General features: G+C 40.2%; 1 protein-coding gene across 1 annotated transcript in view; it reads left to right on the forward strand.

Annotated features, from left to right (window-relative positions):
* LOC101857262 overlaps positions 1-22,488 on the forward strand; it is a gene marked incomplete at its 5' end in the record, with an annotated part of 202,740 nt that overhangs the window by 143,623 nt on the left and 36,629 nt on the right. Inside the window, 21 exon segments of the mRNA XM_013085073.2 lie at positions 164-364; positions 2,030-2,287; positions 2,839-3,051; positions 4,357-4,494; positions 5,570-5,753; positions 6,241-6,414; positions 8,051-8,202; positions 9,139-9,282; positions 9,721-9,975; positions 10,600-10,823; positions 12,110-12,274; positions 13,055-13,240; positions 14,195-14,353; positions 15,712-15,935; positions 16,619-16,781; positions 17,624-17,812; positions 18,846-19,047; positions 20,092-20,286; positions 20,927-21,126; positions 21,554-21,767; positions 22,129-22,416. Coding sequence (XP_012940527.1) covers positions 164-364; positions 2,030-2,287; positions 2,839-3,051; positions 4,357-4,494; positions 5,570-5,753; positions 6,241-6,414; positions 8,051-8,202; positions 9,139-9,282; positions 9,721-9,975; positions 10,600-10,823; positions 12,110-12,274; positions 13,055-13,240; positions 14,195-14,353; positions 15,712-15,935; positions 16,619-16,781; positions 17,624-17,812; positions 18,846-19,047; positions 20,092-20,286; positions 20,927-21,126; positions 21,554-21,767; positions 22,129-22,416 — 4,128 coding nt within the window.

A 22,488-nucleotide genomic window follows, 5' to 3' on the forward strand; every position in this document is an offset into this window, starting at 1 on the left:
TTGTAACACCTCTAATCTTCGGCACTTATATGACCTTATTGTGTTGCAAGTGCCTTAAAACTCTTACTAAAACTTTAAAAACCTAATGTGGATAATAGTCTTTCAGTCTGAAAAAGATGTCGCCCTCTCACAAAACAATACACTATTTTGTTTACCTCCTCAGGTTCTTACAACCCCCACACTGGCCTCAGTTACTCTTGGCAGTGTCTGTCATGCCCGCCTGGCGAGTTCTGTAATGTGACGGGTCTCTCTTCACCGGGTGGATTCTGCCAGGCTGGCTTCCTGTGTGTGGCCAACGCCACATCAGCTGCTCCCGATGATGGCCTCAATGGTCCTTGCCCTGCTGGTTACTACTGTGAAGAAGGTGAGTGATGGAAAAAGAGATTTGAATAATTGTGAGGCACCGTGGTGAAATCAGGTGCTCGTCAGAATAATGAAATCTGAGAAATTTGAATTTGTTTTATTAGTTTGTAAATTTTTTTGATATTTTTTGGGGGGTTCAACACCTTATATGTCCATCCAAAACACTTTTATCTTTGGGTTTTATATGGCGCTCATATGACCTTATGCAATTGTATAAGCCTCTACTAAATAATTTTAAAAATATTGGATTTTATGGAAAAACATTGTTTAAAGGCACAAAAAAATGTAAACTTAGTTTCCAAGGACTCTTAAGCTATGGAAGTCACCAAACTTAGGCGGCCACTTATCTCGCTAATCTTACCTCTGATACCAGGCGACCCCACTTCCTTCAATAGCAAATATCTCGACTTCTATTCAAAATAAATGGATATTTTTTCATAGAAAACAAGGCAAATGAATAACGTTTAAGATAATATCAGTAGCTCCATATGCCCCAAAATTTACGAGTTTCTGATTCCACTGCGTCATGACACAATTTTATGAGAAGATAATTTGATGACTTTTGTGGATTTGTGTGCCAGATTGTGTTGCTATTTGTGTCCCGACACGGTGGAATCAGGCGCTCATCAATTTTTAAGCATATAGAGTTATTGGTAGAATCTTAAAAGCTTGTTCACTTGTCCTGCCTTTGGCGAAAAAAATTACTCATTTATCTTGAAAAGAAGTCGAGATATTTGCAATTGGAGGAGGTGGGGGGCGCCTGGTATGAGAGGTAAAATTAGCAAGAAAATGGCTTCCGAAGTTTGGTCATTCCCAAATCTTGAGTATTCTTAGAAACTAGATATTTGCGGTTTTTTGTGCCTTGAATGTAATTTTTTAAAAATATCCACACTAAATGCTTTTTTAAAAGGACATAAAAGGTGTTTAGCTTAAGAAAGAAAATTCGGGAAAAAAAAAAAGCCTAGCACCCAGAGCAATGACGTGTTTCTTTGATTTCATTGTTTTGACGAGCACCTGATTTCACCGCGCAGCCTCTCATATTGTTACTTCACTTAGTTATTCTGTTTTTACACATGCCTTATATTATAATGTACAATGATTTCTCTTTCTGTTGCTTTGTCAGTCAACACTCTAGATATGAGTGAAATTTTTATTGTATTCTCTTTCTCATATTTATGATATTTATGATTAAACCAAATTTCTGCAACCAAGCCTCTTCTGGCAAAAATAATACTTTACTTGATTAGGGGGAAGGCCTAACAAATAGATCCACTGAGATTGTCAGGAGAGCAGCCACTGTGTTGGTGGAATAACACAAATGAACATCTACACTTAGATGTGTGGTATTATAAAAAAGCATTATAGGTCCCTTTTTTGTTTATTCTGCCACCTTGTTTTTAAAAATTCAGTTTCATGCTGATCCAAATTTGCAGCTCCTCGTAAAAAAAATTTTTGAGTCTAGGAAGATGTTTGACGCATATCCCTCCACCCACCCCCGCCCCCTCCCATAACTTATTGTCTTACAGTTTTTCTTGTTCTCCAAAGAACACAAGCTGTTGTCTGCTGTGTGCATCTGTTATTCGTACAAAACCAATAAACGATGAATGAATTATCAGCTAACCATGCTTGAAATTTGAAAAACCTTAACTGCTGTCCCCCCCATCAGGTACTCTGTCAGCAACACCATGCCCAAGAGGAACTATGCGCAATGCCACTGGTGCTGGTGCAGAGGCAGACTGTTGGCCCTGCGACCCGGGCCACTACTGTGACAATGTGGCTCTTCTGGAGCCGGCTGGTGTGTGCCAGGAGAGATACTATTGCCCAGACGCAGCCAAGATTGAGACATCTGCCCCGTCGACCTATCCATGCCCTGCAGGATTCTACTGTCCCCAGATGACAGGAGTCCCAATCGGATGTCCCCCTGGTATGTTACATTGGATTTTGTTTCCATTAAGCCTTTTGGCCAGTCATGGTTCAGGACTGATTGTGCGGACAGGAAGTGTAGATATATTTTAGCCACAGATAAGTGTTTATGTATGCTAAGGCCCAGAGGCATTCTTATCAAACAATTAATGTAATGTCATAATTTCTATAAACATATTCTTTTGTTATAGAAATTAGAAAAATTACTCTCTAGGGTACATTTGAGTTAAAATAGTAGGCCCTATTTACCATGCATCTTGGTGCATGTTTGCATTCTAAATAGCCAGTTGTGCGAGTGTGTTTGCTCTGTACGAGTGTGTTTGCTCTTGAATTTCTGAGTGTTTTACTGATAATTGCCTGAGTGATTGTTACTTTTCTGTTGGAGTTTCCACTCATAAATCAGTAAAAATCGCTGTATTGCATCTTGTTTTATAGTAGGCTATCCACTTGTTCTCCGAACAATTCTGACAATTTCTTCTATGGCTCTCATCTATAAAGAATCATTTGAATAAAGATAAAATGATGTAAACTCATAACTCCTCCTCTCCTCAGGTACCTATCAACCCAATGTGGGTGAGCTAGACTGCTTGGAGTGTCCCACGGGCTTCTACTGCGTCCAGAACACCAGCATGCCTGAACTGTGTCCACCTTACTCCTACTGCCCTAATGGCACCTCAGACCCCATCCTGTGCCCCAACGGCACCTACACTGATGCTCTCACCACAGGCTTGGAGGACGCTGCTGATTGCTTCAGCTGTATCGCAGGTACTGTTATTTAATAGTAGATAACAATAGATAAAAGTTTGTATAGCGCAAATCCCTGCTGAACAGCAAGCTTTCTGCGCTTCACCATCTATACTATTACCCCAGCAGACCTGAGAGCATTCGGAAACAAACTCAACTTCCTAGGAAGCGTACAGTGCAAGCAGCCTTTTATGGGCACTAAAACACAAAGATACTGACAATATCTTTCGCCGTCTATGGCCCAGTACACACTCCCAACTAGGTAAAATGAGGAAAATTTGTGTAAATTGCCTTTTCCAAGGACACAATGTTGGGCCCGTGGCTCGAAGCCCCAAATCCGCAACCTCACGATTATGAGTCTGGTAGCCTAACCAGTAGGCCACCGACGCCACAATGAGTGGATATAAAGTGATACTGTCCTGGAAATAAAGATCTTGTTCTCTGTTCAAACTAGTTGCTGAGGAGAGAGCTATAGATTTGTTTTTGATCTGTGATTGGCAGTCTGTTTATTTAACACTTTTGTGAACACAATTTAGATCATTTCCCTGTCAACCAGAGCCAACCCAGATTGAGCAGTATTCATCCCAATAGAAAGTCGTCTTTATTATTGTTGTAAGATGGGGTTATTAAGGAAAGTATTTTCCTCCTCATGAGATTCGGACTTGTATTCTGTGTGTGCAAGGCAAAGGGCCAACATGTATGATTTGCAGATACAAGAAATTGTCACAATAAAAAAATCTGCAATCGAGATCTAGAATCTAGATCAAGAATCTAGATCTAGATCTAGAATCTATCTAGATCTAGATCGATCAACAAACCTGTCTTCATAAATGATAAATTCACCTTACATAAACAGTGTTTGGCTCTGGGTCTAGATTCTCCCACCATACTAATTAACTTAACTGACTTAACTAGATCTAGATATAATGTATCAGTAGAATCTAGATATGTCCGATGATGGCTTGTTGACCTAGATCCAAAGGTCAAAGGTTGTTCCTTTGCAGTCCCCCAGTGCCAAAGCAGTGCTACGGGACTGCACAGTCCGCGAGTGGATAGCGCTACGGGACTGTACAGTCCCCGAGTAGGTAGCGCTAGGTACAGTCCCCTAACAACTTCCATCAGTTAAAATAAGTTGTTTATTCTCTTTTCATCTTCAATTATGTTTTCAGTGATAAACTTTGTAATGATTACTTACATCGATTTGTATGAACTTTTTGAAGATTGTTCTCTGAACCTGTCATTTTTACAATAAACCAAGTAAAAACTTTACCCTGAAATTATTAATTCTGCAAAAATAAAAAAGGTGGTTCTAATCCTTGTACCCAGGCAAATACTGTGTCGGGGGCCAGATCGCTGGAGACTGCGCAGCGGGCTACCTCTGCAAGTACGGCAATGATGTACCCAACCCAGGCAACAGTACTGGGGATAATGGCTTGTGTCCATACGGCTACTACTGCCCAGCAGGTGAGAAAGGGTGAAGGAAGGGGGGGGACAGGCTGCATTTTTTGCTGACTTGCCTGATCAGGCCTGTGGTTCTCAGGAGGTACATTTGGTAAGAATTTTACATTGCTTACAACTACATATGGTCATATCAGTGCGACATACCGCAGGACATAAATAAGCAAGTCTTTGTGATAATCATCATCATCTTCCGGTGCCTTGCCGACAACAATTAAAAATGTGGTTTCCTTTCATACCATTCATGCTCGAAAAGGGGTCAAAATCTAAAAATTGTTGCGAATGAAGAATATTGAAGCAAAGGTGGCCATGAGGTAATGGTTCTATAAATAATCTCACAGCTACGCACCAGCAAGGTCCAAATTCCTTTATCTCGTCACCCGAGCTCATAAACAAACCACACACACTTCCAAAATAAATCAAAATAAAATATTTACAGTCCATTATAGGTGTTTATTTTGATCTTAAAAGAAGCAGAATATATCAAACTTTCAATAGATAAAAGAAAACAAAAATTTCATGGAAATTCACTTTTTTGCTTTTCGAGCCTCATAGCTGATAATAGCACACTGCATCTTATGACTGATATTGACCGGGGGAGACACATTTGTGATAATACTATTCCTATAGAACATGTCTTAAACCCTTTTTTTGTTTTTCACAAATAATTTTACCCTTCCAGCCCCAGCCATTTTTGTACACTCCCTAACCCCAGTCCCTGCCAATACAGCAGTATTTCAGAAAAAGGCATGCATTCCAAAAAGTGATGCAGCATCTTTGTAATGAGGTTCAGATAATAACATATAACAATGTTTAAAGGTGAATGAACAAATATTATAAAAATTAAAGTTTAATTGGGTTTGGTAATTTCGAAAAATGCACAAATTTGATACCCCCCACTCCCGAAACTGAAAATATATGCTCTTGGGACGGTGGGAGGTAGAAGCACTGCTGAAAGTATTGCCCATGAGGTGTCTTTTTTTTAAAGTGTAATTCTTCCTCCTACTGATTTTAGAAGTGCATTATGCTCTTTTGTTTGTACTATATGTAATGACTGTTGCATTATATCTATGTCTTTCAGGCATAACAACCCCACAGGTGTGCCCAGCGTTGTCATTCATCGACAAGGTTGGAGCTGGAGACATTAGTGAGTGCCAGCCATGTCCTGGAGGTCGCATCTGCCCTCAAAACTCGACCATCTCTATTCCTTGTTATCCAGGATACTACTGCGAAGTGTCGCAGCCCACGCAGCCCTGTCCAATCAAGTGAGTGTTTCAGCGTAAAATTGTTTGCCCATTTTGGTTAATGATTGTTGAAATTTAAAAAACAAAACAATAAAACATTTTTGAGGGAAGCTATTTTTGTTACTATATGCAATGACAGCAAAGTGTCAGTTTCTGAAACTCTTTCTCTATTCTGTTTTACACTTTTCACAAAACACCAAAAAAAAAAAAAAGTTTGAAAGAAGTTACATTTGCATAGAGAGAGAAATAAACACTGTATCAATTGCTCATCATCTACCTCTCTGTCTGCTTTTGTACAGAATATACAATGAGCTGGAAGCTATTTTCGTACTGAAAGAGATGACAACAAATTGTCTCTTTCTGAACACCATTGTCTCTTCTTTTTTTCACTGTTAAAAAAGCACCCAAAGAATCAATTTATTGAAGAAGTTTCTTTTACACAGAGAGAGAAATAAACTATCAATTAATCATCGTCTCTCTCCTCTGTCTCTCTACTTGCTTTGTACAGAACATACAATGAGCTGGAGGGAGCCGATGATGAGAGTTGGTGTCTGCCGTGCCCCGCTGGCTACATCTGTGACCAGGAGGGCACCTCAAACTACACCATGCAGCCTTGCCCACCGGGCTCGTATTGCATCAACGCCACAGACGTCTCCACACCTTGTCCCATGGGAACTTACCGGTCAGTGGTCTCCTGAGTGACTTAACCCTTTACCTGCATGGGGGGTAAACCCACTATGCCGGGCCCCTTCTTTGGTACTTATCAAAAAATGACAAAAACATCACTAAGTTGGTCATTAAATCAAAACAAGTGAACTTATTTTGGAGAGTTCTTCATCTAATTAATGAAATCCCAATAAAAGAGACTTGTTTTTGGCAATTGCTGAAAAGTAATTTGATGTCAGTTGTCGTAAAAGAATGTGCCCGAGCCAGTTCACCAGCACAGTGGTTCCAACTACATGCAGGTGGGAGCAGCCTGTCGGAGATAAAGAGTCAAAATGTCTCAGTTTCCTTAAAGGGGTCCGTGCAGTTTTCCTCCTCTCTGACTTTTAAACATGATTTCATGCAGTGAATGCAATTTATGCAGATTACAATAAAAGTACATTTAGATTTTAGAACCTTTATAAATAAAAGATTATTAGTTGCAAGTAGAGATGGTAGTTGTCTTCCTCCCAGAGAATTGGTAGCTGAAACTACATGCTATAGAATCATGTCTGGGAATTGAACATACAGAATATCTATAGGCTACAGTTGAGAAAATATCTAAGATAGCCACCTGTTGTTGAGTAGAAAAGCGATTGTCTTAGACAGGTGAACATCTTACACAGTGTCACTGTAATGTTAAGGAACTGCAAGGGGGGAAGTGGCTGCTTGTTCAGGTTGTTGTTTTATACAGGTAACCATTGGAGCAGGTTCAACTATATTATATGTGAGGCAGCGTGGTGAAATCAGGTGCTCGTCAAAATAATAAGTCAGGAAACTGGCATTTTTCTGCAGGTTTGGGAGCTTTATCGAATTTTTGTTTTTTTAAATGCCTTTTAAAGAACACAATTCTGTGTAGATTACACTGAAAAACGTTGATTATAGGCATAAAAGATTTAATATTTAGTTTCCACAGACTCTCAGGCTGTGGAAATAACTCAGCTTTGGTGGCCATTTTCCCGCTAATTTTACCTCTGTAACCAGCTGACCCCGAACTTCTTCAATCACCAATATCTTGACTTGTATCCAAGATAATATGGATATTTTTTAAATCAAAAGTAAGGCAAATGGACAAGCTTTAAGATGATTTCAATAACTCCATATGCCCCAAAATTGATGAGCACCTGATTCCACCGCGTCGTGACACATATCTTTTCGGTTACAAGAACAACACTTTACTGCTAGACAAGAATGCTGCCCTTCACTGTTTTTTTAAACTTTCTTTGTAGCAAGGATAAAGACGTAGAGTCGTTATGTTTTTGGCTTGGCTCATACTAGGGGTCAATGAAACTGTACCAGTAATAAGAGCATCACAATCTATGAAACTGTACCTGTAATAAGAGTATGACTTTCTATGAAACTGTACCTGTAATAAGAGTATGACTTTCTATGAAACTGTACCTGTAATAAGAGTATGACTTTCTATGAAACTGTACCTGTAATAAGAGCATCACAATCTATGAAACTGTTCCTGTAATAAGAGTATGACTTTCTATGAAACTGTACCTGTAATAAGAGTATGACTTTCTATGAAACTGTACCTGTAATAAGAGTATGACTTTCTATGAAACTGTACCTGTAATAAGAGCATCACAATGTATTTTGTCATCTCACAGAGGAGAGGTGGGTGCTGCCTCTCTGTCAGACTGTGACCTTTGCCCTGCCGGCTTCTACTGTCCTAACATCAACATGACGTACCCGGGCATCCAGTGCGACCAGGGCATGGCATGTCCAGCTGGCTCACAGAACCAGACAATTTGCAGTGCAGGTAACATCTTAGACACTGCCCCATCATTTCAGTGATGGTGTTCGTTTGCAATGTTGGTACTCCATTAGGGGCTGTTTCGTCAGTGCATTCTAGAAAATGTTGGTTGCTTAGAGTTAATGAAAAGAATTAATAATGTGCAGGTAACAGGTAAATACATTTAAAGTGTTGAAACTTTTTTATAATGGGGGTTGGGGTGGAAGAGGGGGGAGGGGGACAAAATGAGGGATAAGGGAATAGAATTTACAACTTTTGACTCTTCTCCAGTGTGTTTCCTATCAATACGTTTACAAATTGGATTAGAGAATATGGGCACTTCCTACTCACCCTGTGCATGTATTGAGGTACTTTAGCCTCATTAAAACTGCTTTTGACATAATTGAGTGCTGAAAATGTACCCCACTTTTGCTATTTTGGTGAAGTCTCTAAGATCATTAGAGGGCACTCTTGTGAGGTCAGCTCTTGCTTCATCTCAGTGTGACTAGTATTTCCTACGGAATGTTACAAATTATGGTGGGTGACCTTAAGTAAACTGCAATTCAGCAATAATAACACTCTTAATGTCTTGTGTTCTCCCTTCCTCCCCTGACTACTATTGTTGTTTCCTGTGGAATGTTACAGTTATGGTGGGGACCTTAATTAACCCTATTCGTATGGTCTGGGGTCATTTTGTACCCCTGGGGTTGTATTCTTGATATTTTAGAATACTTCTAGTGCAAAGATCTCTTTAAAACTTTCAGCGTTTCTCAAAAATCATTTTGACGGACTGCAATGCAAAGCGTACGGATTGGATTAACGAGTAAATTTCCTCTTTGGAAAACGGTGACACAGAATTCCCTTCGTTGTATGGATACAATAGTAAAACACGACATACGGATAGGGTTTACTGTTAAGTAGCAATAACACTCTCAATTTCTGGTGTTCTCCCTTCCTCCCCAGGCTACTACTGTAACATGTCCATGGGTCAGACCCCATGCCCGCCTGGCTACTACTGCCCCGAAGCCTCCAGCTTCCCCATTCTGTGTCCAGTGGGTCACTACTGTGGAGCTGTGGATGACTGCAACTGTAACTCCACTGATGCAGGTATACCCATCGACCTCCTTAGATCGTCTTCACACTTGTTTTGGCCCGATAGAATAGGCTAACATTAACAATCTCACCTTAGCAGAGACTTTGCCCACCATTTCGGAACTTCACGGTGACATTCAAGATTTTGATTCTCCTTCTTAGGTGCCATGCTCATAATTTGTTGGTACACTTTGAGTTTCCTTCTTATAGGTGCCATCCTCATAATTTGTTGGTACACCCTGTCTCTCTATCACAAGTGCCATGCTCATAATTTGTTGGTACACTTTGATCCTCAATCATAGGTGCCATGCTCATAAAATTTGTTGGTACACTTTGATTCTCCTTCTAAGATGCCCTGCTCATAATTTGTTGGTACACTCAAGTGTCATTCTCATAATTTGTTCTTACACTCTCTCTCTCCATGACATATGCCATGCTCACTGTCTATCACAGGTGCCATAGAGCCCAGGCAATGTCCTCTCGGCTACAAAGAGTACGATGGGTCTCTGCGCAGAACGTTTGAGGAGACATGTGAACCTTGCTCACCAGGCTACTACGGTGCTCACCCTAACAGGACAGAGTGCACGCCGTGTCGAGCTGGAGTGGTGTGCAAGATCGGAGCAACCACAGACACACCAGTGTCCAACAGCAGCTCTGTGGCTGCCTTCCTCGGTTTTGAGACGACCAACTCCTATCTCTGTCCTCCAGGTAAAGCAGTGTTCTAAGTTTGGTCTTTGCTATGGGTTATCGGTCTAAATAGCCATAAGGATTACAAATGACCGAGGGGCTGAGATGCAAAACCCGCTCCATCCATTTTAGAAATTTTGACAACATCAACTTTTTTTATGCTGCTGTACACACAAATATGCGTAGAAACGAGACTTTTTAATGGCTTTTATGAAGTATGTGTTGGGTTTTTGCTGGAAACATTTAATACATCTGATAGCTGGTAACAATATGCATTTATAAGCAAAAAAATCTCAATTTTTTTTTCAAAGTGTCGCTTCGCAGGTTTTGCATCTCAACCCCTCAAATGTACATGGCTTTTCTCTGTTTTCAAAAGCTTGTTATGGGCCTTTGGTTTGGCTTAATATAAGATATATAAGATACACGTAAAAAGTTACATCATTATATTTTTTTAATTGGCGCATTTTGCATTTATAGGTGGTTTTTATAAAAGCCATTACTGTTTTGGAATATAAGTTTATTCTTTGTGAAGTTCAAGTCAGACAAGTTCTAGTACAAATTTGATGCGAGATATTTAGAAAACCCTGTACTTTGACTCAACACTCAGCTCAGCTAACTCTTTGATTTGTGCACCTCCCCTCCCAGGCTACTACTGCCCTGAGGCTAGCTTCGAGCCAACGCCGTGTCCAGCAGGCACGTACCGTGAGCTGGAGGAAGGCATGAGTGCCAGCAACTGCACTCCATGCCCAGTCAACACACATAACCCGCACGTTGCTCAGGTGGGATGCTTCATGTGTGGAGGGGAAGCCTCACAGCCTTCCACTGGCTCCATCACTTGCATCTGTAATGGTGCTGGAAGGGACTACCAGGTAAGGGTACTGATTTGTTGAAAGTAATGAAAATTCTTGTTTGTATTTTTGCTCAAGTATTGCTGGTGGGTGTTTTTTCCCCAGTGTCATTGCTTTTGGGCTCGGAAGAATTCAGTCTAGCTTGTTCCCAAGAATAAGTGTGTGTGAGTACGTGTTCATGTATACATATGGCTTGTTCAGCGCTGAACAATAGTAATGCAGAAAAGAATAGGATGAAGCATATTATTATGAGAGGCCGCGTGGTTAAATCCAGCGCTCGATAAAAGAATGAAATAAAAGAAAGCAGTATTTTTCCGCTCTTTTCCCAATTTATATTGAATTTTTTTTTTTTGACTCAAAATATTTTATGTACATTTAAAAACATATTTCTGTGTGGATGTTACTGAAAAACGTAGTAGAAAGGCACAAAAATGTAATTTTGCTAGTTTCCAAGGACTCTCAAGCTTTGGAAGTCACCTAACTTTTGGGTCATTTTCACACTAATTTTACCTATGAAAACAAGCAACCCCATCTCCTTCAATCGCAAATATCTCGTCTTCTATTACCTCTTGTCCTGCATCTGTGCTGAGATGTGAATCTTATCAGCAACCGAATATGTCGGACGTGCTGGGCTGGCCGCCGGGGTCACTCAGTGTGTACTGTTGGTGTACAGCGCGCACGCCGGGAAACGTGTGTTTTCGCCGTGAATACCGTGGGAGTGTTAATCGATGATGAAAATAATGCTCTATCTTTCATAGCTTTCTATGTATAAAGTGTTACAAACACATGAATAACCCCCTCTCACAAGCTGATAAGACATTACGAGTAGTTACGCCCATTCGAATAACCTTTCTAAGCGCTCTTGTTGTTATGAATGACCTGAGGTTCAAAAGGAGATAATATAGGTCAATTTCCGAATGTTTTGCACTCAAATTGTTCTTTGTACCTGCATAATGGTATTCAAAACTATGAAACAAGCTTATTTTTTATCAGGTAGTAGAAGAAGGGGAGATAAGGACGATAGATGTTTGATAGGGAAAAAGAAGCAAACCACTCCAGAGCACCCACCAACCACCCCCACGTATAAGTTAATTAGTGTTTTAGTAGTTTATCATCTACTTGCAGTGTATGCTTCCCGGAAAGCTGAGAATGTTTTTGAGTGTTCTGTATTCTGCTGGGGTAGTAATATAGTGTAAAGCGCATAGAGCTTGCTGTTGAGTGGGGGTTTTGCGCTATACAAATGCTATTTATTATTAATAATATTATTATTATTGTTATTATTATTATCATTATTTATTATATTCCAGTTCAGTGACAGAACCTGCCCGTGCAAAGCTGGCTACATTCAAGTAGACTCCAGTGAGAGCGACGACTGCTCCAAGCAAGTGTTCCCACGCTGTGGAGAGGGTACCTGGCGCACACAGGACGGTCGCTGCTTCGATGACGCCCAGTGGGAGACACATTGCAGAGAGGTTTGTTTGTTTTAGTAAGGTTTTACGGTGCTCACAACTGCATTAGGTCATATGCGTGCCAAAGGGTGGAAGTCAAAAGAGAAGTCCAAACGGGGAATCAGTCTTACTCAGCTCACCTCTCTAGCCTCAACAGCACAAAGTCTGCTTAGACTATCAAGGCACCTCAGATGGATTTTTTTTTCAATTAATATTTTGAAGAGAGAGAAGGGCAATAATTAGTTTTATTATATCTCACCAGTACAAACTGTATCTCATACTCACCATGTGATGGAATTGTATTGGGTTTTGTAATTGTGCGTGTGTGTATGTGTGTGTGTTTATGTGTGTGTGCCAGTACATGTGTGTGTTGAGCGTGATTATATGCTTAATTTGGCAATATGCATGTGCCCATTAGCATGAGCACATTGTATGCCTGTATGTCAGAATATTGAGCTAGTTCCTGCTTAGGGTCCCATGTAAACTGGTAAAGAGCCCTCAGTTGGGCAAAGAGTACTAGGAAACGTGTTTTTTAAATTATTCTTATTGCTCTCACAATTTTCAGTATAATCTGCCTTGTTATTTTTGTCATAATTGTTACTATTTATCAGTATTATAATTGTCATTATTATTATTGTTGTCGTCAGTGTTAATTAATGTTGTTGTTATATTTTTATTGTTGTTATTATTATTATTATTGTCGTCATCATTATTATTATTATTATTGCTTATATTTTTGAAAATGCCTTTTCAATTTACTAAAACTCACGCTGCTCTTTTTTGTTACTGCCTTCCATGTTTCAGGAGGTGTGTGAGGAGTATGTTGGCTATGACCGAGACCTGGGCCTGTGCCAGTGTAAGACAGATGACCTGGAAACGATCTGTGACCTGGAGTGCCGCACAGTGCAGAAATGGATGTTGACCTTGACCTGTGCAGCACAGCCCTTGGTGCCATACATCACTGTCAGGGATTCTAGCAATACCTCAGTGGTGAGTGCATCATGTTTAGAAAGAGTGGTTTGTGTACAAGACCTATAAACGTCCTTATCATTTGCGGTTAAGTGACTTAGGACAGACTTATGTGATCGAGAAAGTGGCGAAAGTGCTTCTGCTCTCAAGCTTTGAAAACTTGCTTTTCCTGAACATGACTCTGCCTCTTTAATTTCTCTTTTGTAATAGAAAATTAAATAGTAAAGAATGTGCGAAACTCTCTCTCTCTTTCTTTTTTCTTATTCCTCCTGCCCTTTCCACTTATCTTCTTCCCTTTGTATGCTTCTGAAATTATCAGAGGAAATAGGTGGGTTCCAATGCAGAAATTCTTAATATAAAACTAGACAAACACACTTCATAGCTGCTCTGTGGAATCTTTCACCAGCTTTTTGATATACTAATGTACAGTATGCTAACACTTACACAAGCATGTTAACAAAAGGTTACCCAACCAGCATCTCTCTCTCTCTCTCTCTCTCTCTCTCTCTCTCTCTCTCTCTCTCTCTCTCTCTTACTTTCTCTCTCTCTCTCTCCCTGTCTCTCCCTCTCTCTCTCTCTTTCTCTCTCTCTCTCTCTCCCTGTCTCTCTCTCTCTCTCTCTCTCTTACTTTCTCTCTCTCTCTCTCTCTCTCCCTTTCTCTCCCTCTCTGTCTGTCTCTGTCTCTGTCTCTCTCTCTCTCCCTTTCTCTCTCTCTCTCTCTCTCTCTTTCTCTCTCTCTTTCTCTCTGTCTCTCTTTCTCTCTATCTTACACACACGCATACACGTACACACAAACACACACATACGCATTTGCAACCAGACCTAGTATTTATTGTTCATGTTTGTTTGTTTTTTAAAATAAATACTGTATTACTGTTTTCTGTGGACAGGCTACTAAACAAACACACGCACATTTGCCACCAGACCTAGTATTTGTTTTTCATGTTTATAAACAATACTGTTTTCTATGGACAGGTTACCATTCCTGCGGCCAACCTGCTGTCTGTGATTAATGCGAGGAACGCCATCTCAGAGGACCAGTGTGCTTCCCGCGACGACTCGGTGACCTACCTGCGTCTTGTGGAGATGAGTGCTAGTGGTTTCCTGGGTGTCTACAATCCTGACACAACACAGGTGAGAGAAATGATTAAGATGTGGATTTTTTGGTGGGGTTTTTTTGTAGTTTGTTTTTAGGGGGGTTGTTTTTATTTTATTTTTTTACTATTCTGTCAACGTTGGCACAAGGTGTGTTATTGTAACTCTTTTGTGACAACTTCGACATCAAATTACTTTTTTGATCAATGGATCTTTCATTAGATGAAGAACTATCAAAATAGGTTGACTTGTTTTGATTTGATGACCCATTTAGTGATTTTTTTGTCGTTTTTAGGTTTAGTACCAAAGAAGGGGCCCAGCATAGTGAGTTTACCCCCCATGGAGATAAAGAGTTAAGTCAGTTACTAAAAGGATTGATCAGATAAGATACATGTACGAGTACAATGTGACAGAACTCACCTGTTGAACATTATACTAACACATCGCAAATAATTTTTGAAAGAGTTTACTACTACTACGTGCCTGCCATGAGAACCTAGTATCCTTGGTGGTTGTATATGACAAATCAAATCTCACTCACCGCACGCAGCAATCTAAACAAGACAAGGTGGTGTCTACAACCATAGCATATTAAAGGTGAGAGAGAAGTGATCATGATGGCATCCCCCTTTCTTTTAAACTACTAGGTCCACACTGCCATAAGCTGACAAAATGCCTTTTTTCATTTTAGTGCCTAAATTTTTTATGTACTAAATCGAAAGCCTGATCAGTTACCCTACTCATGTGAAAGAATCAAATTGAAACTGTGACTATTTTTAAAAATTAAATTAGAATTCGAATTTCAAAATGACTCTATTTTAAAAATGTTATGCTGACAAAAAATACTTTTTCTGGAAACTGCTCAGAAGAAAAAAAGGTTTTGTGTCAGTACAGTTAAACTTGCTCTAATGTCACCTGTCCAAGACAACCACCTGTACAAACGACCTTTTTCCACATTCCCCCATGGATTTTTTATATTGTAATGACACTGTCCAAGATGTCCACCTGTCTAAGATGAGCACTTCTGTCCACGACAACGGATGGCCATCTATGTCAATTTTCGCTGTATACACTAACTTTGTTGGCCCTGAGTATCCATATCCATGACACAACACAGGTAAGAAGCAGTTCGTGTCGACAACTCTGACATAATGTAGGTGAGAGAGACAATTACGGTAAGGGTCTTTGAAACATTTTTAAAAAGAATTTAACTTTACCCATGACTACATCATCTCTGCTACAGCACTGAATGCATTCAAGTTTGTTATCAATTAACCGAAGAGTGGGTTATTATTTTCCCCCCCTTTTTTTATTCTCCCTCCCTCCTCCAAGCCCCACCCCCCCCCCCCCCCCCCCAACACTCACACTCATGTGCTCTCACCTTATTCCTCTTCCAGGTGGTTTCTATGCTAGAATCAAATACCAAAGGCAACTACACCGGCAACATCACCACGGACAGTTACATCATTAACAGCTACACCTACAGCCGTCGTAGACTGCTGGCCACGTCCAACGTGACAGGCTCCCTCTTCTCTGGCATCCAGAACCCAACCACGTGCCTGGAGTATGGCGAGATCATGCTGTTTAGCGTCAGCAACACCCACTACCCCATCTACGACGTGTGAGTTCTCATAACACCTTTTAAAAAAAATTTTACTCCCTTGAAACTGTTTCGATCATGTTGAAGATGGGCTTCTTTGGCCTTACCCGCCAAGGCCTATAGAAGCTATGTGAAATAATATTAAGCTGCAGAAACTCCGAAGTACTCTGTGACATATCTTGCCTGCTTGGGAATTTAACTTGTTTCCTTGGCATGCAGGGTAAAGATTGTCACCATTAAACTGTTGACTATTGATTCCACAGACTGAATGGGCCTTTTTTTTCTTATGCTAAGGTATTGTACAGGTGGTTATGCCCTTTTTAACACTGTAAGGCTATTTTAGAATTCAAAACTCTAGTTCAGGGGTCAGCAAACTGTTTATCAAAGTGGACCAGATGACTGAAGGAATGGCAAACGTGGCTTTGAAGAGTACAATTGTGGATTCCCTGTGTGTGGGAAACTGAGGACAAACTAGAAAATGTGTGACATGAAAGATTTATTATCACAGTATAACTGAGAGCTTATGTAATACATTAGATATAAGTGGCGAAGTCTATTAAAGCATGTTTAATTTTAAAATGAAGCTTCCTTGCAAGATTAGTCAGATAGTATTAGAATTTCTAATGCTTACTGTTAAGGATAAATATGTAACTCAGAAAATGGAAGGAGCTCAATATTTCACTTTATTATTCTCTTTTTTTCAGGAATAATCTCTACAACACCAACTCCAACTTTGACTATGGAGGTTTCCGAGCTCTGATCGAAGCTCAAGCCCAGACGGCGACGTCTACAACGCTGTTTGCTTACAAGTTCACAGATCCTGGCGTCTATTCCTTCTACCTCAGCACTGACATCAACAAGAAGATGGTAAGAGAGTATGGCTAAAGTAGATCTATTTGTTCTTTAAGGCCTGTTGACTTTCAGTCATTGTTTGTTCTATAATCAAAAAAAGAACGCAAGTTGTTTGGATTCTACTACTCTCTAAGTCAATATTTGTTGTGAGTGTTTTGGGTGTGAATTATATTGTTTTGTGACACAAGTTGCTGGCTAAGTCAGTACCACTGTAAGCACTTGGTCAAAGTGAAAGCTCAATTCACAAAATCTTTACAAGTCAAATGAATGTCTCCACAACTAAGATTGCAAGGACAAAATCAAACTTGAGATTCATTGTAGCTAACCACCAAAAATGAAGTGGGAAAGCCAATATCATTATTGGGCTTAGCAATTGCAGATATTGGCAATTTTTTTTTCCAAGAGAAAATTCACATTTTTAATGTGCACAGTTTAAAGTCACCTCAGTAGACAAAGTGATTTCATGTTATATTCATCATTGAGCAAGTCACTTTGGCCAATGGTTTAAAAAATACACCAAAACAGCAATAAAATACAGCTTTCTGATTACCTGAATTTGTCAGTTCGGCATTTTCTTTGTACATGCTACTGGTTGTTTTTTTTTGCTTTAGTAGGTATTTTACGGCACTTGCAACACAATAAGGTCATATAAATGCCGAAGATTAGAGGTGTTGCAAGAGGAAAAAACACAAAAAAGAAGAAGGGAAGATAAGGACGATAGATGTTTGATAGGGAAAAAAAGGAGCAAAATCACACCAGAGCACACGCCAACCACCCACACATGCTACTGTAAGAAAACTAAAGCAGATAAGTTAAATAAAATTGTCTCTTTTTTTTTTGTTTACTTCTGTGTTCAGTACATCAGTGTGATGCAACAGAATGTGCAGTGTACCACGTCGGGCCCCTTCTACCCGACCACCCCAACCAATGTGGTGCAGAACGGCATCTCCGTGGACGACGGCATCCTCAAGGAGCCCGACTGGCTCATCATCTTCATCCTGCTGGCTGCAGCACTCATGGCCACGATGATCATGTTGGTCATTTTGGTCAGTGGATTTTGTTACTTTTAGTTTTTGTTAGTTTTTACGGCGCTCGCAACTGCATAAGGTCATAATATGAGTGCCAAGGGGTGGATATCAGCGGAGAAGTCCTTATAGGGAATCGGGCTTACTCTGCTCACCTCTCTAACCTCAAAAGCACAAAGTCTGCTGCGATTATTAAGGCACACCGGAAATAGCGAGTCACAAGAGTGACAAACATACAAAAGAAGTAGAGGAAAAAATGACGATAGTAAGGATGAGGAAAGAAAAAGCAGCAGTTCCCCCTTTGTTGTTTGGGCACAGTTATGAGCTTAACATTGATGAATCAGCCCATTTACAATTCTTCTGTGCATAAGAACATGTTAATGTCCCCCCTTTGGGAATGGCTTAAAGACACTCCAGTCAGTAGCACCGCCCCACGTTTTTTTTTTTGTACTTTGGTTTTTTATTTGTGAGGTGTGCTGACGAAATGAGTTATTTCTCGCAATCCACAAATTAATGGAGATATGTCAGCCACTGGCATCACCTTGTCTGTCGTCCCTCTATGCTTCTTAATTGTAATATTGTTGCACCTTGTGACTGGCTCAAATATGTACAATTTTCGGTTTGGCTAGAGTTTTTCAGCACTCGCAACACAAATAGGTCATAGAAAAGCTGAAGATGAGAGGTATTACAAGAGAGTAACGTACATAGAAAAGAAGGAGGAGAGATAAGGACAATAGATGTTTAATAGAAAAGAAGGAGCAAACCACAACAGAGCACCCATCAACCGCCCTCATATAATATGTACAGTGGTGAAGACACATTAGCTTTGTAAGAAATGGGGTACTAATCCACAGAAAGATATTTTGGTATGTCTTAGACTTTTGTTACCATCCACTTGATATGGGCATCTTGTTCAAAAAGCTTGCAAGTTGTTATATATATATTAGTCTTTAGCTTGGTTTTCCATTGGGGTGACCCTTGGACATTATCCAATATTCAGTGTGATCGAAAAAAAAATTCTTTTTCATGAAACCCTATACTTTGCTCTCAACAGATCTTATTCCGTAAATATGGCTGGACCAAGACCTCGTACATGTATCCTTTCTACCGCATTATGGCGAGACATTTCAACTTTGATGACTACGCCAGCAAGGGATCAACTGTCTACCCAGTGCGCAAGTACCACAGGAACATGCTTGCTCTGAGCATTGCGGAGCCAAGTTCTGACCTCGCTGAGCAGGCAGCAATTCTGGATGGTGAGAAGCTTGTTACGTATTTCATGATGACATGTAATAAAATAATCATAAATAGCTTTTGTATAGTGCATATCCCTGCTCGACAGCAAGCTTTATGCACTTTTCACTCTTTTTTATGTAATGTTAGAAGCTACAAGGAATAACGAAAGTGGTTGAAATGTCAAGGAGAGCTAGCTGTGCGACAAGAGAAATGAATAAATCGGTTTATTTTGTTTCGTTTGCCTTTGAACACTGACAATAATGACAAATACGGATAAAAGTATTAATATCCTTATCGCTATTATATCATCATGAGATTTAGAAATTATAGTTTCGACATTTTGATTAAGTATTGTTATCATCATCATCATCATCATCATCATCATCATCATCATCATCATCGTAGAGTGAAGAAGGAGATTCTTTAGTTATTTTTTGGCAAGTTTTAAAAATAAATAATAACATTTTTTGTTGCAAAAACGGCTCATCATTTCCCCTTCAAAGACTTTTTCAGAACCGACTGAGAATAAGACAAAGGATTCAGATTAGGGGAAGGGCCTCCTCATCATCATTGCATCATTGTAGCAAAGAATTTTTTTTTAATTGATAGATACATTATAGTTTTTAAAGTATTTACAAAAAGGCGTGATAATTATCATTATCATTGAGGATGTCATAATTTTTCACTGATTCAGCCCGCAGTAAATTTTGACTCTGGAGGCAAATAATTTGTGACAGCTTCGTGACCTCGCGGGTAGTTTCTCTAAAAAATTGATTAAGAACTATCTTAATTTGATGAAACCCTATGTGTGGCACATACAGAAATGTTCAGAATACAAAATACTATTCAATGAAACTAGAAAAAAGGGTTGAAATGTGAGCAGTCGGGGGAAAAAAACGAGGAGAAAGTGATACAAAGGAAAGGGAGCAATAGATAATAGCCGGTCTGAGTGGCTCTGCGTCAAAACACAGGAGACAGTCAGCCACTGTGAGCAGTGCTGCAGGCTGAATCAGTTAATATAGTTACTATTGCTATTATGAAGTTGTTGCCCTTGTTACTTGCAGCTGGAGCCGTTGATGTGAAGAACGACGACTTCTGGGATTACGACCGCCAGGTTGACCTTGAGGGTTTCAGCTCAGGCCAAGTCTACGACACGCTCTCCAAGCAGTCACGGGGGGTTACCCAGACTATTGGCAAGCACAAAGACGATGTGAAGCAAATGTACCAGAGGATTGCCAACCAGACAGAATCTCTCAAAGGTAAGCACATTTGTTTTTTTATTCTTCATTTGTAAATTTGTTTTCTATGGACGCCTGTTAAGGTAATGATGTTCCTTTTTATACTTCTAGATTTGTTCTTTTGACAAGTATGTTGATTTTCATTTCCAATTGTTTTTGTGTTAAAAAAAACAACAGTTAAAAGTAAAAAATGCTTGTCATTATTTCAAGCTTTCTCTTATCTGAAAATATCTTTAAGGTAAATGTGTACCTTTTTACTTCTTTACTCTATAACTCTGCTTTCAGTGGAAATCTCTTGAAGTTAATCATGGTTATATTTTAATTCTGCCTTTTTTCCTGTGAAACCTTTCTGGGGTGAGTATACAGATATGTTGAAATAATTTTAGTCTTTCAGTTTTTTACAGGTTAAGCAGATTTTGAATGGGATGCTAAGTGAAAAATGGCATCATTTTGTTATAGGCAACGATTATTGTGTATGTGTGTGTGTGTATTTGTGTGTGATTTTGTGTGCGCGTGTGTATGTGTGTACATGATGAAACACCAAATCAATGTGCCAGGATCTGGACAATAAAGATGTATCTTATCTTATCTCATCTTAGATCAACAGAACATTGTGTTCAATTCCACTTCACTTTTCGCTGCCCTCTTTGTATCATTTCAGGACTTTGGGCCGCCAAAATGAACCTTAAAGGAACATCTGCTCTGGCCACCGATGAGGATCTGGCCTGCTACGAGAGGAAGTTGGAGTCGCTGGAGATTGAGCTGGAGCGCAGGAAAGACCTGGGCCGACAGTTTGAGACGGTTCTCTCTCGCCAGGAAGAACTCTTGGCTGACGACGACAAGGCTCGGGAAGATCATCAGGTTAGCTTTTTTTATTTTTGGCTTCTCTGGATGCTTCTCAGTGGTTATGCTACCGGATTCGTAATCGTGAGGTTGCGGGTTCTGGGGTTCCAGTCTCGGGCCCGACATAGTGTCTGTGGGAAAGGCACTTTAGGCCTACATAACTCACTTCACCCAGGTGGGAATGGGTACCCAGCCGTAGACAGCAAAAGGTCTTGTCAGTATGTTAGTGTTTTGGCACCTATAAATGGCTGCTTACACTGTATGCTTCCCATTAAAGGTAAATGAACAAATATTCTGAAAATTAAAGTACCCCCTGATACTGAGAATATACACTTTTAGGACAGTGGAAGATACAAGCGCTACAGAAAATATACGCGTGATCATTATTGTTGTGCAGTAGAATACTATTCATTTTTCTTGTCCTGGTGTTCTCTTCACCGAACAGGTAGCTTACCAGTCAGCCTTGAGGGAAGCTATTCGTCTGCTGACTCAGCATGCTGACAAGATACAGAAGGGCGAGGCCACTTCCTCTAGTGGAGAGTTCCACCAGGCAATGCACGATGCCTTCGACCACCGCATCGCCGTGCTCCTGGAGAAGATGACGGATGCTTCCAAGTCTGAGTGCAAGAGATCAGGAGCCTGGGGGGTCCTGGGAGAGGGTGAGTCATTATTTGTCTCCATCTCTGTATGAATGTCTCTTTCTTGCTTTCTCTCTCTCTCTCTCTCTCTCTCTCTCTCTCTCTCCATATTTTTGTGATGAAAGCTCATTTAGTATATATAAATAAACTGTCAACACACCATTAACTTATATTGGTAGCCCCCCCACCCCCCACCTCCCATTGTGAGGTGCCACAGCTATGCCAAAAGACAAATTGATCTCTTTGTAGCAAGGAGAAATCTAACTCCCAATTTCAAAGAAGCCCTTATAAAACATGCCTCCTTCTGAAAGAAATGAAATGTAAGATTTTTTCTTTAGACTTGATTTCAGCTGTGTATTAAACTCATTTTTACTTCCTTCAGGCATTGGTGGTCAGCTGATGAGCAGTTCTCATGCCCCAATGACTCGAGATGACCTCTTCAACAATAACAACACGATCAAGGCAACTAACCTCATCGTAATGGACGACAAGACTGGTCTGGTCAAGCCTAAATCTGGTGCGGAGATGGTCCTGGCTGACGGAACGAGCATGGCTGTGCCCAAGGACAGTTTTGTTCACCCGCAGACTGGCAGAGTGCTGCCCATCCAAGGAAATGTGGCCTTTGACCCTGTAACCTCCAGGCTTGTCTTTGTGGTAGATTCAGCGACAGGTCAGAGCTCACAGTGTTTTATTTCTTTTTCTCCCCCTCCCCCCCCCCCTTACTTTTATTCCTGTTTGTTGC

The sequence above is a fragment of the Aplysia californica genome, unplaced genomic scaffold, assembly GCF_000002075.1.
Source record: "Aplysia californica isolate F4 #8 unplaced genomic scaffold, AplCal3.0 scaffold00341, whole genome shotgun sequence".
NCBI lineage: Eukaryota > Metazoa > Mollusca > Gastropoda > Aplysiida > Aplysiidae > Aplysia > Aplysia californica.